Genomic DNA, 17,450 nt, shown 5'->3' with positions numbered 1-17,450 from the left:
TGCCCACGCTACGTCTTTCAGCCCGTGGTCGCCACTCGAGAACTTTCCTGCCCCAACGGCCATCGTCTCTACGAGCTATGTGCCCCGCCCACAAACAAAACAAGTTACTGAGAAAATAATAAATAAAAGCACTACCTACGTTATTTTATTTTCAAACACGTGTCCTTCTGGAGAAATTTGAAGTTCGATCAAGCTTGAAAGACTAGGTATCTTAAGAAGCTGCAGCGGAAATGCTCGCCTTAATTGGAACGGAAGTACATTTCCTGCGCTAAGCTCTGCTTCAGATTTATTATTTTGACGCCTACGTGAAAACGATCGCGAATCTACTCGTATATACGCTCAAGGTATATAGGCTAGCCAATGAATGCTTTACGGTGTAGAGAGAAATGTTTGGAATACAATTTTTGACTTCGTACCTACCTTTGTTACTAGTTAGGAAGTGAACATATCAAAAGTCCCCGCCATTATAAAACCCTTGAGCCGGCGGGGAGAGGGGGTTTGAAGGTCTCATTTTTAGGCTTTTCGCTTAATTCTCGCAAACTATGCGACCTAGAAACATGATCTCAATGAACCAAAAAAAAAATTAAAATGTTACAAAAACGGGAAATATTATTCAAACTACGAGTATTTAGCTAGTAACTTATAAATACACACAGCAAAGGCATTTCTGTAAAACTTTACGATCTTAGACAAATTAATAAAGGTGGGCGAGATGAATTCTATTGAAGTTTCTTTTAAAAATTTCCAATATCAGAATAACTGATGAGTTATATTCCTGGATATTCAATCATCAACTAGCAGATCTCATTTTATTTGCATGAATTGATAATTTCATATTCATTTCTTCTGAAATCAATAAGTTCTGCTAAATTAAATTTCCACCTACGTGCAGCTGCTATTGCAGATAATATTTTAAATTTGTTGGGAGAGTAATCACGATTTCTGCGAACGTGGGTAATAAATGTGCTAGTAATACAGGCTGTAATATGACTGTAACAGAATGGTAGTAGGAACCTAGACCTTAAACAGAGAGTTCGAACTATGAAACGCTGTAGGTCAGCGTTTTGTTTCATCAATCAACCCGGTGAAAACTGAACATTACACTTATACCAGTATAATGATCCAGACTATAAAAAATATACATAAGACATTCTGAGAATACCAGAATAAAAATGTTTATTGTTGAAATACTCATAAGTAGTGTAAACCACCTTTACATGTAGTTGCAACTTTGTAAAAAATACAATAGCGACTGTAAATTATAAAATAAATGAAGGAATAATTATCGATCTCTTTTCATTATCAAAACAAGAGACTTGATGAATGATACCGAGCTTGGAATAGTGATTAAAATTATATTTTTTGCTAAACTTACACCCGGTATATGATCGGTTCTGCATCAGCGCATCACGTTTTAATATGCGACGAGTCCTGGTTCAATATTTTTAATATTAAATTTCCTAGTAACGTAGAGCCGAGCTCGTCTATCCCTGCGTCCACAGGACATTTAATTATTTATTTTTCTATCAAGAGTAGGTACTTAAGTGCAATTTACTTCAATAGAAGCCTGCCAATGACTTTTCATACAATATGTATGTCCAAAATGACAAAATAAAAGTTATTGTAGTTAGTGTTAGTTTTACCACGGTTTTACGGTACAACGTGTACTCGTACCTACCTATCCACCTACGTTGTATGAGAGTAGTTAGGTAAAGTGCTTGAGTTTTATATCTCAATGCTTGTCTTAAAGGTAAGTCATCATCTCAGCCATAGGACGTCCACTGATGAATATAGGCCTCCCCCAAAGCTTTCCATGTTGCCCGGTTGGTAGCGTTCTGCGTCCAGCGCCTTCCTGCTACCTTTACGATGTTTGGTGAAGGTAAGTATTCAAACATTATAGGTCAGTGACCGATTATGTCTTTTAGTGCAGTAATTAAAAGCGTGTTTTTAGTTTTTTAAACTAGGTATCAATTTTATACCGTTATGTTCAAACGTAGAAAAGCAAAACCAAAATCCTTTTAATTGTACATCCGTACTTTAGTCTCATTATGTATTTGGGTTTAGGAATAGGTAGGGTGCCTATCTCCATTCGACCTCACGTTCGACACAGTGCTCACAGCTAATCAACTCAATGATCTTTAATTACAAACATTTGACAATTCAACCCAGTTCCCGTATCGAGGTGGTTGCGGGCCGATAGCCAGTGTGCGCCGGCGCACGATACGCGGACGTTCACACCCGTAGGAAGTCGGTATCAGTACCCTGCCGACTGCCCAAGATGCACGTCGTCCTGTCACTGCTGTTGCTTACCATCGCGACCTGCTTCTGTAAGTCAAATTACAACTCATTTCCAAAATAAACAAAACAACATCGGAACACGTTCTAAAAATAATCTGTTCAAAATGTTTATTCAACAAAGAAAGTCGCTAATGTTTAAAGAATCTGGCCACCGCATCTTTCTTCTTTTTCTTCTTCTTTTTTAAATTACGAATGAGTTTTCATAACTTTATGCTGAATTTTCTTTTTTTTTTGTTGTTTCGATTTTTCTTTTTGAATCATTGTAAGCGTCCGATGTTGTGTACGCTTTTTTATCAATTTTATGATACCTATAGTTCATTGGACTGGTAAGTTTAACGGAAATTATAGTAGGTACATGTAAAACATAACAAAACATAAAACATAACAACCGCATAAATGGAAGCAATTTTATTTAATGATAATAGATGACCTATAATCCCACTTAATGTTGCTCTATTCTATATTATAGTCCCTTGTTTCATTGTTACTTTATCAGTATTCTGTTTTATCGTTAACCTTTGCTGCTTTTTTTATAGTATTTTTCAGTTACTGTTTTGTATTTTCAAAAATACTATAATAAGTAAAACTAAAGTAACGAAATATCGTTACTGGTACAACAATTTGAAAATTCTGCGAAGTACTTAAGTAATCAAATATTATTTGCAAAAGCTTCACATGGTCTGCAATTAATATTTTTGCGCTGTGCGATTTGAGTTTCATCTCTTTTCTTTTTTATGTTTTTATCCTCATCTTCATTATTTTTACGCGGCAAGATAAGCGGTCATCCAGCCTCATTAATGAATGGCACAACGCTCCTTAATAACATTTGATAACAGATAAAAGGACATTAGCCTGGGGATTGATAATTCACTGCCCACGTAATCTGTTGTAGCTTAGGTAAAATAATATTAATGAATTATTTCAAACTAGCTTTCCGCCCGCGGCTTCACCCGCGTCTAATTTTGTCTGTCATAGAAAAACTTTATCGCGCGCGTCACTGTTTCAAAAACCGGGATAAAAACTATCCTATGTCCTTTCCCGGACTCAAACTATCTCCCTGCCAAATTTCATCAAATTCGGTTCAGTGGTTTAGGCGTGAAAGAGAGACAGACAGACAGAGTTACTTTCGCATTTATAATATTAGTACAGAAGTATAGATTAAAACACAAAACTAAACTAGTTTTAGTTTCATAGAATCATACCGAGTTTCTTGCTAACCACAACAATTACATAACAGTAACAATAACGGTCTGTTATCTTTTATTTGACCTAAAGTTTAACTGAGTGAGAATGGCATATGGCATTAAGTTCGCCTTTAGTAAATCAGTGCTTATTTAGTGCTTTAAAATGAACAAATGACAGTACCTACATAAATCTTAAATTAAACATGGAGCTATTAAAAAACGAAATTGTAGAAGAGAGAGTACCCGAGTACCCTTACCTACGCCACAATTTAAAGTGGGCCTGGGCGGTCTTAATCATAATAATTCAAACGGTGGGACATAATTTCCCACGACGGAGGCACATTGTCATTGCAAACAATGAATGTGCCTGGTTATCCTTCATTACCGATCTGTCTTTGTGACTAATAATGATATCCGTATCGTTATGACTGACTAGACATTGGAAAGAGCCATATTTTATTGGTACTTTGGGCGAACTTAGGTAATGCTATAAGACATTCTTAGCGAATTGACTTTAATGGAAGTGACAGACGAAGGAATACGAGTATCTCCACCGGTTCGACCAAAATGAATGTACTTTACATTTTTGACAGCACATCAGGCTATTTTTCTTCAAAATCACACGTACCTATTACAAGTAAGTACATAAGATGCGATGTCGTCGGTCCACCTTGTAGGTGGACGTCCCACGCTGCGTTTTCCGGTACGCGGCCTCCATTCCAGAACCTTTCTGCCCCATCGGCCGTCAGTTCTGCGTACTATGTGCCCTGCCCATTGCCACTTCAGCTTGCTAATCCGTCGGGCTATGTCAGCGACTTTGGTTCGTTTACGGATCTCCTCATTTCTGATTCGATCTCGCAAAGAAACACCAAGCATAGCCCTCTCCATAGCACGCTGTGCAACTTTGAGCTTCTGTATAAGGCCTATAGTGAGAGGCCACGTTTCCGAGCCATAAGTTATCACTGGTAACACACATTGGTTATACACTCTAGTCTTCAGGCATTGAGGTAATTTGGACCGACGACATCGTAAAGGTAGCAGGGAAGCGCTGGACGCAGGCCGCTACCAATCGATCAACATGGAAAGCATTGGGGGAGGCCTATGTTCAGCAGTGGACGTCCTATGGCTGAAATGATGATGATGATGATGATGACATAAGATGCCCTACACACGTTACATCTCCTAAGATGTCCCTTAGTGTGTAAAATTAGAATAGAATAGAAAGTATTTAGGTATTTGTCTCAAAACAGGTTACGTTTAAAGTTATCACAGTGTGAAAGCTTATACCTTAACTATTTACGATACCCATTTAGTTATATTTTCAGTAATTTGGAATAAACTATGGTCTTATACAACACATATTTACTGTACAACATAATGTAGGATTAAACTTTATCCGCTTAAAATATAAGTAGGTACCTAGGTACTCGTATATAATGGAAAATTATACTGAACATCGAATATGAAATGTTACAGATTCCATGAAATAATATTTACCCATCATCGTATTTAAAACTTCCTGGAACAAGGCAAATAAAACATTTTCCGGAATAAATCCTCTTATGGATCATGTTATTATTTGCAAAATAATATTCGAATTCGAGCTAAAATCAAGCTTTAATAAAGCCAGCTGAATGCTCTTCAACATGATTTCGAAAGGATTTTGGATAGGCTTCAGCCTACTCAGCCTGCTGGTAATCCACCAATAGAGCGTTTTGTAAAAACTAATTGAATTAGTCTAAACAAATGAAGATTATTTTGAATTGATTTGGTTAAAGATACAAACACGCCACACAGGCACAGCCCATTTTATAAAACAAAGAAACTGTAATCCATCTGTATTACACCCAAAGCTCCACTTAAACTCGATTATTTCGCAAAAGTAAAATGTAAAAGCTTTGAAAACACAGCTAATTGCCCTGTCTCGGTGCACTCAGTGCATTTAATATCTCGGCCATATTTTACCGGCGCTAATTGGTATTGATGGGTTCCGTAACTTTTTTATCCGGTATCCGATTAATTCCGGATTGCACTGATGCTTTTAACCCTGGCACGTAATGCTATTAGTTATGCTGTAACTTAATTAAACATCGTGTTGGAAGGATCGGAAAAAATATTTAGCTATAATTCTGAATTCTGATAACTTACCTCTACTCGCCCATTTTCATGAGATTTTTAATAGTACTACGTAAATAAGTATCAACTAAAATTCGAATTATAATTATTTTAATAGTTTGGTTTAATACCTTCAAATTCTAGTTTCAAACTTTTCAGGAACTTTTCTGAAAATAATCATAGTCTTTAGATTCTAAAGTGATAATTTCAAAAGTTTTACCTGTAGATAGTGCTGAAGAACTCAACTCTTTTTCAGATACCTATCTTAAATCTTTGGGTTGATGCAGTTGTCGTTAAGAAATCTCATAGGTCAAGTTGAAATATTCCAAGAACAGAATAATCAAAGTACTTACTCGTAACTAGGTACCTACCTTTCACCCTCCTGCGCCAGAAGGATGGTATTATGTTTTTCGACTGTTTATTTGCATTTTGACCGAGAATAACATCGTATATTACACGTAGGATGTGGCGGACGGAAGCGTGCAAGATAAAAACATCCTAAGTGGACGCTACGAGCTCGCTACTGCTGAATGTTGCATGTTATCGAACGCCACTGTACGGCTTTATTCCACAAATATGTGAAGCTTTGTGTGGTGATTAATGAGAGTAATTAAATGTAAGCTGGCTCTGAAGGTTCTGTGAAGTTCGAGATAAAAGTAGACTTGATTTGAAATATATTAATTCTGTGTGCACACTAACGTTGTTTAGTTATGCTTTCGAAGCGTTAGTGTCGTAAGCAATGTTAAAAAAAGCTTTGGCTAAATCCCTAGAAGAGACACTAAAGGCAGCAAATGTATGATAGTAGTCACATATCGAAATGCCGTTCAAAAGAAAAAACATTTTTTTTGAATGTCGTTCCATGCGAGTTTGATGCCTAGCGAAATTCAAGTGCAAAGCGAAAAGCTCCCACACCAGACTGTAATAAAGACTACAATCGTATATTAATCTGAAGTCTATCGTTTCAGTGAGCGCACGCGCATGCGAGCCGGAGCAAGCGCAGAATGGCTGCAAGATATACGGCTCGTCGTGCACCTGCGGGTACGGGTGCAAGACAGAGTACATCTACAGGACCCGAAAGGCGTGTCAAGATGCACTGCGAGGTATTTATTTATTTTATTGTTAGGAAAACAAACAGCATTCTATAACACACATAGAGCTACCAATTAAACTTCACATTTGCCAAAAGAGTTTTCTCAAATAGTTCTTACATAGGTTTTTGGAAATTGAGCAAACAGAAACAGAAAAAGAAAGAATTATAAACACTTACGAGTAAGTAAGTAATCTAGCCTGACAGTCAATTAAGATTTCAGTTTACTAAATAATTCATTTTTAAGGCGCTTCAGAGGTGGAATTGTGTAAAGCAATCGTAATCATTTGACAGTTCATAACGTACGATTATTCTGTCAAACGCTTTGTTTAACTGACTTTATCGTACGTTATGAACTGTCAAATGATTACGATTGCTTTACACAATTCCACCTCAGGTCACTTAAGACGTCCCAACTATCGATTTTAAGTACCTTTGATATCAATAAATAAATTAGTAAATAGTGTCTTACACAAACTTTTAGGGAGAGCCATATTTTTGGCAGCTCTTAAAAAGTACCTTTATATTAACTAGTGTATCATTTACCTAACCTAAGAGTCTTTCAAACTTGGTAAACAAGTACTGAAAAGGTCGTTATGAATTTCGTGTAAACAGCTCGAACAAATAAGTTACTACAAATAGAAATTATTATGCAATCTATCAATATATTGACCTAATATGTAGTCTAAATAACTCTGAGCACGTTCAAGAGGCGGGTGAAAAGGTTTCTCTGAAAAACTTTCGTAAACATCTACGTAATTATAAAAGCACTTTAACTTAAAGAAGTAGTGAAATCGGACTAGAAACGTTTTAAGCTTTGTATGGAAAAAGTTGAGCGTAATGCTTCTTTGAAATGTGTATTACCTGTATTGGTTCGCTCACAATATATTTCCTTGAAACATTCATACACTTCTAACGTACCTACATCATCAGCTGAAGTTCATAATAGGTAATACCACAGTACCTACTTATTATTATTCTGTGATACCACGGTGGTAACACGGACGATCCAAATCCCAAGTGTTAAATTTTTCGTGTGATTTAAGTTGGTTGGACATTTCTAATAGAAACCGGTAAAAACACCACAATGAGTATGTAGGTACCTTGTTTCTAGTGAAAATGTAGCAAATCTCTAAGTAATCCAATAAGCCACCACAGTGAGGCAAGCCTCGTTGGACAAATAAAGCTTACAAACCCCCTGAAATGAATTAAAGCTTACATAATTTTTTTATATAATAAAATGTTTATTGCCATAATCAATGTACAGAGTATTCTTATGACTAGCGGCTTCTGCACTGAGCATAGCTTGTGTCGCAGTAGCCTTTTTAAATTTTTAAATTTATCGGAAATTAAGTTGTTTTTAGCTAAGTACAGGTTAATAGAATGCAATACTGATAATCGAAATGACAACAGTCAAAACGTCTGGATAAAATCAAGTAGGTACCTACATCTAGTCATATTTCCATAAATTATTATTTAATCGCTTTAATTTTGTGAACGAAAAACTTACTCACCAGCTTACGTGATTGATCTTAAGCTTAGTGGGTGTGGGTAGCGCTTACTTCTATCTTTATCTTTTATCGTTTGAGTCATTAAAATGCTTATACAGGGTGTTAGGTAAATGGGGTTAAGCTGACACTAGCCCATGTTTAACATGTGCAGATAAATGGTATGGTGAAGTCAGAAAATTGATATCGTCATTTTAATTATTTAAATTTAATACAAATCTGATTTTAAAATTTTTATTTTGTATGAAAATTTAAAAAATTTAAATGATGATATCAAATTCTTGACTTCACCATAGGTACCATTTATATCCATATGTTAACATGGGCTAGTGTCGGCTTATAACCCCATTTACCTAACACCCTGTATTAGCAGCTTATTAGGACTAACGGATTTTATTAGTAACTTTAAACCTCTGAGGCCTGAGTGAGACTATTATTGAAAATTGCTAATACAAGTCCGAACCTTTGATACCGGAATCTTTTAATCATAAAACCTTTAAGTAAGTAATTTTTTTCAGGAGAAAAAGTAAATCTGGAGCTGTGCCTAGACTTCAATAAGGATCATTGAGTTTTATGTATTTCTTCTCTGCTGATGTTGACTAAGTACGCCAGCTATAGTAGTGATTTCAGCATTTTTAAACTTCAAGTGGGGACAGGTTGCCCTTACAGTGTCATCTGCAGTAGCCAATCTTCGTAGTAAGTACGAGTAAACATACGTTTTCAATTGGTATGTGAAATCTACACTATACATATAAAGAGAAAATATTTGATTGTTTGTTTCTTTGTATGGAATAGGCTCTGAAACTAGTGGACTGATATTTCTTTCACCATAAAAATCTCATTTTTTTGCTGATGAACATAGGCATGTTTTTTTTATTATAACTTTTTGTTAAATATTTTATCTATCCGTGCAAAGGCAGGGCAGGCCGCTAGTATTTGATAAACATACTATATCAATAAAATCAAGTGCCCTAGAGCCTGTGCCCTATTGTAGCAAGTGCACACAAATACTCGTATAATACCTCTGTACTTCTAGCACGAAAAGCTTTCGTCTTCGAATCGTTTGCGTATTCGACAAAACTGGACACCCAGCCTTCGAATTCAATGATAACGTGACGTTCTCGATTTCAAAATTAGTTTCGTGCTATCATTACTCATACTAAGAACACTACATCGTATTCACAGAGGCGCTGTTTAAGATTTGATAATAAATATGATGATACGAATACGCAAACTATTCGAAGTCGAAAGTTTTTCGTGCTGGGGGTACAATTGCGTAGTTTCTTCTAGTATGTTTGCGAAAAGTAAAATTAAATTAGAAAACATGTTTATTTTTTTACACTAGATATTGACAGAGGTTTTCTAATAATAGAACTCACATTCTAAGGGCGACGAGAAAGATCAGACGTAGGACGTTACATGCGAAATAAACATGAAATCTACACTTGAATAGAATATTCTATTACAGTACGAGTGTATTTTGAAAATAAAGCGTAGAAAATTGGACGTAAATAATACAAATAAGTCTAAGAAATGTATAAATAGATCGGTTTGCTTTTATAAATTACTAGCTGACCCGGCGAACTTTGTTCTGCCTTAATGGCAATAAATAAGCAGACTTTTTTTTTAATTTCGAACGGGATAAAAAGTATCCTATGTCCTTCTCCTGGCTCTAAACTACCTCCCTGGCAATTTTCAGCTAAATCGGTTCAGCCGTTCTTGAGTTATAAGTGGAGTAACTAACACGACTTTCTTTTATATATATAGATTTTCAAGAGTGTTATTATGATATTGGCGAATTTTGTAATAAAGACATAGTATTTCAATTTAGAATATCTACAACTCAAATATACCTACAACATATTATGTGTGTACCTAAAGTGTAATAAAAATACATACCTAAGTACTTATTAGATTTTGTCGGTATTACTGTGGTAAGTATTACACAGTTCTGCGTAAAAATACTGTATTTCTATGGAACAGTTAACACGTAGCGCGCCTCCGAACAATATTGAATTTGCCGTAACCGGTTATTAGATTCTTTCTTTAATAAGATCGAGGTAAAGGGAAGGTGAGGCAAACATAATAATATTATCACCGTAGATGCTGTAAGCGACAAGCTTTTTATAAGGGAATTGATATAAGATTCCTAGGACTTATATTTTTAACAAGCTGTAGAAATACTTAGGTAATTAAAAAAAAAAAATACGTTTACTTGCATAAAATATACTTAGTTTATAAATTGTTTAAGGGAAAATGGCATAAAACAAATGGGTGATACAAATCACTGTATGTAAATAGTTTTTTCATATAAATTTTTCTTTAGAGCTTTTCTCACTCCTTTTTCAATTTCTGACAAACTTTCTGAAAAAGCTAACTTCATAGGCCGAAAATAACGTGAACTTTGTTATGATAGATATGTTAAATCCAATATTTCAAAAGATTCAATTCTGAAAGTAAACAATGGAGAATTTAAATTACTTTGTTTTTGGGAGCTTTACTTAGTTACGCCATTAATACTCAATTTAATGTAAACGTTAGCTTTAAAAGAGGTTCTCTTTCTTTCACATATCAACATCAAAGTAAGTGAATGCTTAAAGTCTATATTGGTCTCAAAATTAGATTCGAGTCATAAATCGGATGTTCTTAAAAAGAGCATAATAATTCTAAGGCCCGATTCGACCAAACATTTATCTGAGAATAACTACTGGTGTAACTGGCACGTTGACAGTTTCAGTATTCGAAATATATCAAAATGTCGATTAACTGACGATTTACTCTTGTTTGGTCGAATCCACCCTAAGGCGCTTACCTACACGCACTCGTTATAACATAATGTCGTCCATTGCTGCACGAAGTCTCCCCTATGGATCCCCCATGGATCCCCAATGGATCCCCCATGGATTCTCACGACAGGTCCTGCACTGCCCGCATCAATGTGCTTCACGCGACTATCACCCGATCGTCGGTCCACCGAGTAGGAGGACTACACTAAGTTAAGGCGGGTCCAGACATGTATCATTTGCCCGATCCGATCACCGTATCCGTATCGTCGACGCGTATCATGATCGCATATGTGGACGGGTAATAACCGGGTGATCGAATCGGGCAAATGATACATGTCTGGACCCGGCTCTATCCGATCCGTAGTCCGTAGAAGACTACGACATGAAACGACTACGAACGTCTTTTGTATTTTCTTGATTCTCAGAAGCTTTACTGTTATGACTAAGTGATCGTTTCTAGGTGGATAAACTAGAGCATTTTAACGTAAAGTTTTTACGAATGATACAATACAGGTAAAAGCTCAGTCTCAAAAGCACGTTTGACTTGTGAAAAAGTGATGCACTAGAACAGATTTCAGCAGCTCGTTTTTCTGTTACAGGTAAATGCTCTATCTATAAGAGTATATGTAGATAGTATAGACATACTCACCTTTAATATCTTAGCGAAACATAGCATCACCTGCTCATGCCAAATAAATAACGTGACTCATAATAAAATCTTCAAATACACGATGTAACAATTATTTTATCGAATAATAATAAATAGGAATGTCACGTTAGACAAACTCTATTCTACTACTGTTCTTTTTTACAATGCAAAAAGTAACAGCTTATTTTATTTTAAAAATCTGCGATTTACCTTTAGACCGTTAAGTGCTAAGTAATATAAACACCTCACTTGATAATAATATGTAATGTAGTTACTAATTGATACAGTAAGTAAATAATAATTTTAGGTCCTTATATACAAGCATGAAGCAAAACATGCACAGTTCGTCAATTAAAATTGAACAAGTTGTAAATCAAATTATTGTTTTAATTAATCACAACGAATGCTCCGATACTAATTCATTATGTATGCAAATATCGGATTTCGGTAGCATTGCAAATTAAACTTGTAATTCGATTGCAGTGCTCATTAGTTCGGCCAAATCAATAACCTATCATGTTAATTTCGTGCATATTAATTTCTGTATGGTTTTTGTTAAGTACAATCATGGCAATACATAGTAGTCAAATAAAAATTTAGGTAGGAATATCACGCAAGTACCTACATCTAGGTAGGTAAATCAAAATTCTAAAACTCTATCCTAGATTTTCCCAATCATACTTTGGAGTAAACACCATTTACCTAATTGCTTGAGATGATCGAATTATAATTACGAGTACAGTATTTAGAAAATTAGTACCTTACTACTACTTACCTAATCTAGCTTTCTAGCTAACCAAATCCATCAATTTATTAAATAAACTTGTTAGGTAATGCCATACAATTTCAATTAGCGATGTTTACGTTACATGAAGCCCCCACGACGTCCACTCAAATAGGTACCTACGTTCTAACCTTTCCACACTTTACCTTCTTACGCAAGAGAATTTTCTGCACCCACATCGGGTCATCTATAAACCCTTTCTGATTAAGTAGCTGCCTACAAGCTAGTGGCTATTTATGAATTCAGGTAATTAGTAGTGTTAAAACAATTACTCACCTAACCCAGGGCCTCGCAAAATGTGCGTCGCGATGCCCGGCGTCGTGAGGCGATCGAAAAGAGAGTGGCCATATTGAAACTTGAATCCCGTTTTGAGAAGCTTTTGCGTCGAAAAAGGCTTCTAAAAATGGCATATTCCCAAGGGCGTTACAGTAAAAACATTTTTAAATATTAAATTCCTCCCTATTTTAATTTGGTCAAATATTTTTTTTAACAAAGATGTAACTATAAATTGGATAATCTCATTCCAGAGCGCAATTCCAATGTGTGCAACCGCAAGCCCTGCCTCCGAGGCATTTGCATCCAGATCATCGAGGACCCAGGCTTCAGCTGCATGTGTGAGGGCACCGGCTTCTACGGGCAGCGGTGTGAGAAAGGTGGGTACGGAAATACAGTAATCATCATCATCATCATCATTCAGCCATAGGACGTCCACTGCTGAACATAGGCAAAATCGAAAAATCAAATATTATTTACTTCTTCAATTCTAAATTGAACAAGTGGCACTTATGAACGTCAAAATATAGTAAATAAAAAAAAGGTAACCTTTATGGGACACTTTACATGTCTCCTTATCTTTTGGGCCCTGCCAGCGCTTCGAGACAAACATGGCAAGTGCTGAGAAGAAACGCCGGATCAAACTCAATACAGTAATACCGCAGATAATATTAATAGGTTATACCAAAGATGTTTCACCCTTTTTTGTTCACAAAGAGGAATATCTTGGCTTGTATCTCTTAATAGAAAGTGATAAGGCTGAAGGTGGAAGCGAGCTTCTTAACCTCACCCAGAATCCTCAACCACAGAGGAATTGGCTTTATCTTACCTATGTGACTACCAGAACTCAACAATGCGGCATAGACGTTGTTACGACAGACTTAGGTAAGATACTTATTGGCAGCTAGCCAGGCTACGCACCGAACTGAAAATGTTGCCCTTACTGAAAATCGAACCCGGGACCTGAGGGTCTGAAACACGAAGGTCTACATTACTTAATAACACATTTATATCCACCACATTAGGGCTGAGTTGCACCATCTAACTATACCTAACTTTGACAAACGTCAAAAATCTGTCAAACTCCATACAAAAAGCACCGGTTATTCTTACTGTTGCGGTTAAAATAAGGTAACTGGAATAGGTATAACACTTTTTTTCAGAATACACGAAATCCCCTTTAATGCTTAAAGGCACCTAGGTACAGTAGTACACATTTAATAAGGCGCGTCGTGAATCTTCGGCCACGCAGACAAGGACAAAATTTTTCCGATTATGTTCCCCGTCGCACTTGCGCAAGCCCCGCCCATTTCATAATTACACTGCAGGCCAAGTACGGGGAATAAAATATTTATCTTTTTGAAAAAGTTTAATAGAGTATTTAAATAAATAAGATAAGATAAGAAAAACTTTATTTGACACAAAAAGAAAAAATAAAAAATAGAACAAATACACTTGTGGTACCCGTCGTTGTTCCCGATTTCCATAACACAAGTGCTTTTGCTACATACTTTGGGATCGATCGGAGCAATGTACGCGTCTAATATGTATTTATTTATTTACTTGCTTTTGCCCGCGGTTTCACCCGCGTGAAATTTAGTTTGTCATAGATCGTCATAAATTATAGCCTATATGTTATTCTGGGTTATAAACAATAATAAGTTTCATCAAAATCCGTTCAGTAGTTTTTGCGTGAAAGAGTAACAAACATCCAGACATCCAAACTTTCGCATTTATAATATTAGTAGGATTATTTTTGTGGGTTGTATTTAATCCATAATTTAGAAATGTTATAATTTGCATGCTACATATAATTGTAGCGAATTACGATAATGCACTTTATTTTATTTATCATATCTTTAATATACTGTACTCTAATAAATGGCAAATAAATATTTGAATTTCCGAATGTGAGAAGGTTAATGCTGAATCTATGAATGAATTGTGAATGTGTAGATGTACGGAGATTGGAGGCTCACAAAAATAAAACACTTTTTTTGCCACTAAGTGTACTTTTGTCAGCAACGCGTCTACGCACTCTAGAGTATGGCGGCTGACTAACATGTGTCACAGCGCGCGCAAACATGACACGCGGCGCGGACCAATACCGGCACAGGAAGAAGACGCGCCGTGCGTGGAGTATCCCGATTGGTCAATAGCATTTCCCGCGCTACTTAAATTCGTCTTCTGCGCAGGTACATCGGTGAGCCTTATTAAATGTGTACTACTGTACATGATATTTTGTTTGTTTGATACAAAAACACGTTCAACTGACTAAGTACTTAAACAGAGCTTAAAACGTGATCTACGTGTCATGTTTTTGGCATTATATTTTTTTTGTATTCATGATTGTGTGCGTTAACATAAAGCTCATCCAATTTATAATATTTTATGTTACTGTTTTGTTTTTTGTAGCAAACGATTATGAACGTATTATAAGAAGCACTCGCGATAGGCTTACAATTTCCCAGAAATACACACAGTTCCCGTGAAACAAGTGATACTTTTTGTTTGAGAAAGAGATTTACACGAGAAAAGCTCAGTTTCGATCAAAAGCCACTTAATAATTATTATGTAAAAATTGGTTTCCTTCTCGCACTTGAACCCATAAGCTGCCTTTTAAGCATAGCTATAATATTAAGTGCTACTTAGTGTACCAATCAATAGTAATATTCTAGTCTAATCCACTGTCAATCAGTGGAAAGGTTCCACTCCAGTACTACTAAGACATCACCATCACATAGCCATCACAACACCACCCTATTAGTCCAAAGTCGTACAAGGTGACCATGGTCACCTCTGTATGATTGATTGCTGTATAACAGTGTTTATGGCTTCTTCCATGCAGCCCTCAAACTGCCTACGCCTCTCACGCAATTCATTATGAATAATAAACTAACGCTCTTATTATTCCACAAAATGTAGTAGTATCTCCTTACCTACAATTCCCCATTAAAAGCTACCATCATCCAAATAAGTTTTAAAAATTATTTTAATTTTGAGTGAATGTCGACTTTACAATTTTAACTGCCGACGCTAAGTATTTTATTATTTAAAAAGCACAGAGAATTCAAATTCGAGGCTTTTGTTAGTGAGTAAGTAAGGAGAAACGATACACTTTGTGACATTATAATATTGTACCTATGCAATAATAAGTGGCTGGTATACAGGGTGTTTGGTAAATGGGTATATGTGCCGACACTAGCTAGTGAAGTCAGAAGTTTGATATCATCATTTAATTTTTTTTTAATTTTCATACAAAATAAATTTTATAAAATCCTATTCATATGAAAATTAAAATAATTAAAATGAAGATATCAATTTTCTGACTTCACCATACCATTTATATGACCATGTTAACATAGGCTAGTGTCGGCTCATATACCCATTTACCTAACACCCTGTATAGCTTACATCAGTGCGTGAGAAGACCTCTGTTACCGGTGAGAGAGCACCTTTGATTTTTTTCCTGTGAAAATAATCTTTGACACATTTTGTTTTGTTTTTCAGCTTGTCCTACGATGCTGATGCGCGGGCAGGTGTTCCCCCATGTGTGCATTGTGATCTGAAAACCTTCTCCTTTTTTTCACAAGCTAGGCCAAACCAAAACATCTCATAAGAGATGTAAACTGTACTTATAAGACAAATAGATACCAGTGCAATGCTCGAATTGCCTCAAAACGATGTTTGGTAAAGTTTTTATAATAAACAAACTAGAAAATACAATTTTTGGCTCTGCAACAATTTTTATAAAGGCTGATTTACAAGTAGGTAGGTAACTAAATTTTAACTTGATTTTATGTGATTAATTGAATGTAAACACAATTCAAATAATAAAATTAATCACTTAAAATCAAGTTAAAATTTAATTACCTACTTTAACTACTTAATACGTGTAAATCAGCCTTAACTTTTTTAGTCGTAATGCGTTAAGCTTAGAATTAAGTTATTTATTTATCGCTACATACATTTTATCTTAACCAGTGTCTTGAAAATCATTTTTTGACGACTACCCATCATTCAAAGTACAATTAACTAGAGCTTTCGACCAAAAAAACCAAAGGAGAGCTTTTCCATTAAGGAGTTAGTTACTTACTTATGGAATGGCTTCGACACCATGGAAATTCTTTAACTTAAGTAATTCAAAGTAAGTAATTACTTAAGGTATCTAGAATTCTACTTAGATAAACAAAGTAGTACACTATCTTTAGCTAGCAAAGTAGTTAATAACACAGGTGTTTGTATTTACCTACGTTATTATGATATCCATTGTTTTTGTGACACCCTGTATAAACGCATCCTCTGCAATAAACTTAAGGCACAGTATCAAGTTTGGGAATTTTTTTATACTTTAGTAATTTTAATAATAAAGATACAAAAAACCTGTATAACCGCCTTTTTATTACCGACCACTCTAGGACCATGTATAAGTAACTTGTATTTAATCTAAGACTTGTATGGAAAAGTTTTTTTAGATTTGAACTTCCTTCTCTTGAAGAAAATTGTTGTATTTGAGCAGTAGAATCAATCCTTTTTGTTTGATCCATACTTAAAGGACAATAATAACTGGGAACTTTCCTCTTCCTACTCATTAATTTCAACTTATAATAATTTGAAATTGATTTTTTTATTTGTGCAGGGCCGTGGTCATGTTCATGCAAATACCTACTTATGCATTAAATTAGCAATTAGCGTACCTAGACCTACCTATTTCTATCTTCAAGTATTCAATCAGTAAGTAGCTTTAAAAAACAGTTTTTTCCCGT

The 17,450-nt window shown here is 35.5% G+C and overlaps 1 protein-coding gene across 1 annotated transcript; it reads left to right on the top strand.

Annotated features, from left to right (window-relative positions):
• The first annotated feature begins 2,189 nt into the window (after positions 1 to 2,189).
• LOC135087181 (uncharacterized) lies at positions 2,190 to 17,014 on the top strand. Its single transcript, XM_063982030.1, has 4 exons — positions 2,190 to 2,327; positions 6,563 to 6,697; positions 12,939 to 13,064; positions 16,195 to 17,014. The coding sequence occupies exons 1-4, from the start codon at positions 2,279 to 2,281 to the stop codon at positions 16,251 to 16,253; spliced, it is 369 nt and encodes a 122-aa protein (XP_063838100.1). The 5' UTR covers positions 2,190 to 2,278; the 3' UTR covers positions 16,254 to 17,014.
• Positions 17,015 to 17,450: the final 436 nt, after the last annotated feature.

This window comes from Ostrinia nubilalis, chromosome Z (assembly GCF_963855985.1).
Source record: "Ostrinia nubilalis chromosome Z, ilOstNubi1.1, whole genome shotgun sequence".
NCBI lineage: Eukaryota > Metazoa > Arthropoda > Insecta > Lepidoptera > Crambidae > Ostrinia > Ostrinia nubilalis.
This window is presented reverse-complemented; position numbering and strand designations above follow the sequence as displayed.

What these genes read in the sequence shown, in the direction of transcription:
- LOC135087181 (XM_063982030.1), top strand. Translation starts at nt 2,279, where the DNA reads ATGCACGTCGTCCTGTCACTGCTGTTGCTTACCATCGCGACCTGCTTC. An exon ending in GTGTCAAGATGCACTGCGAG is followed by an intron (nt 6,698 to 12,938) that starts GTATTTATTTAT and finishes ATCTCATTCCAG; the next exon opens with AGCGCAATTCCAATGTGTGC. An exon ending in CGGGCAGCGGTGTGAGAAAG is followed by an intron (nt 13,065 to 16,194) that starts GTGGGTACGGAA and finishes TTTGTTTTTCAG; the next exon opens with CTTGTCCTACGATGCTGATG.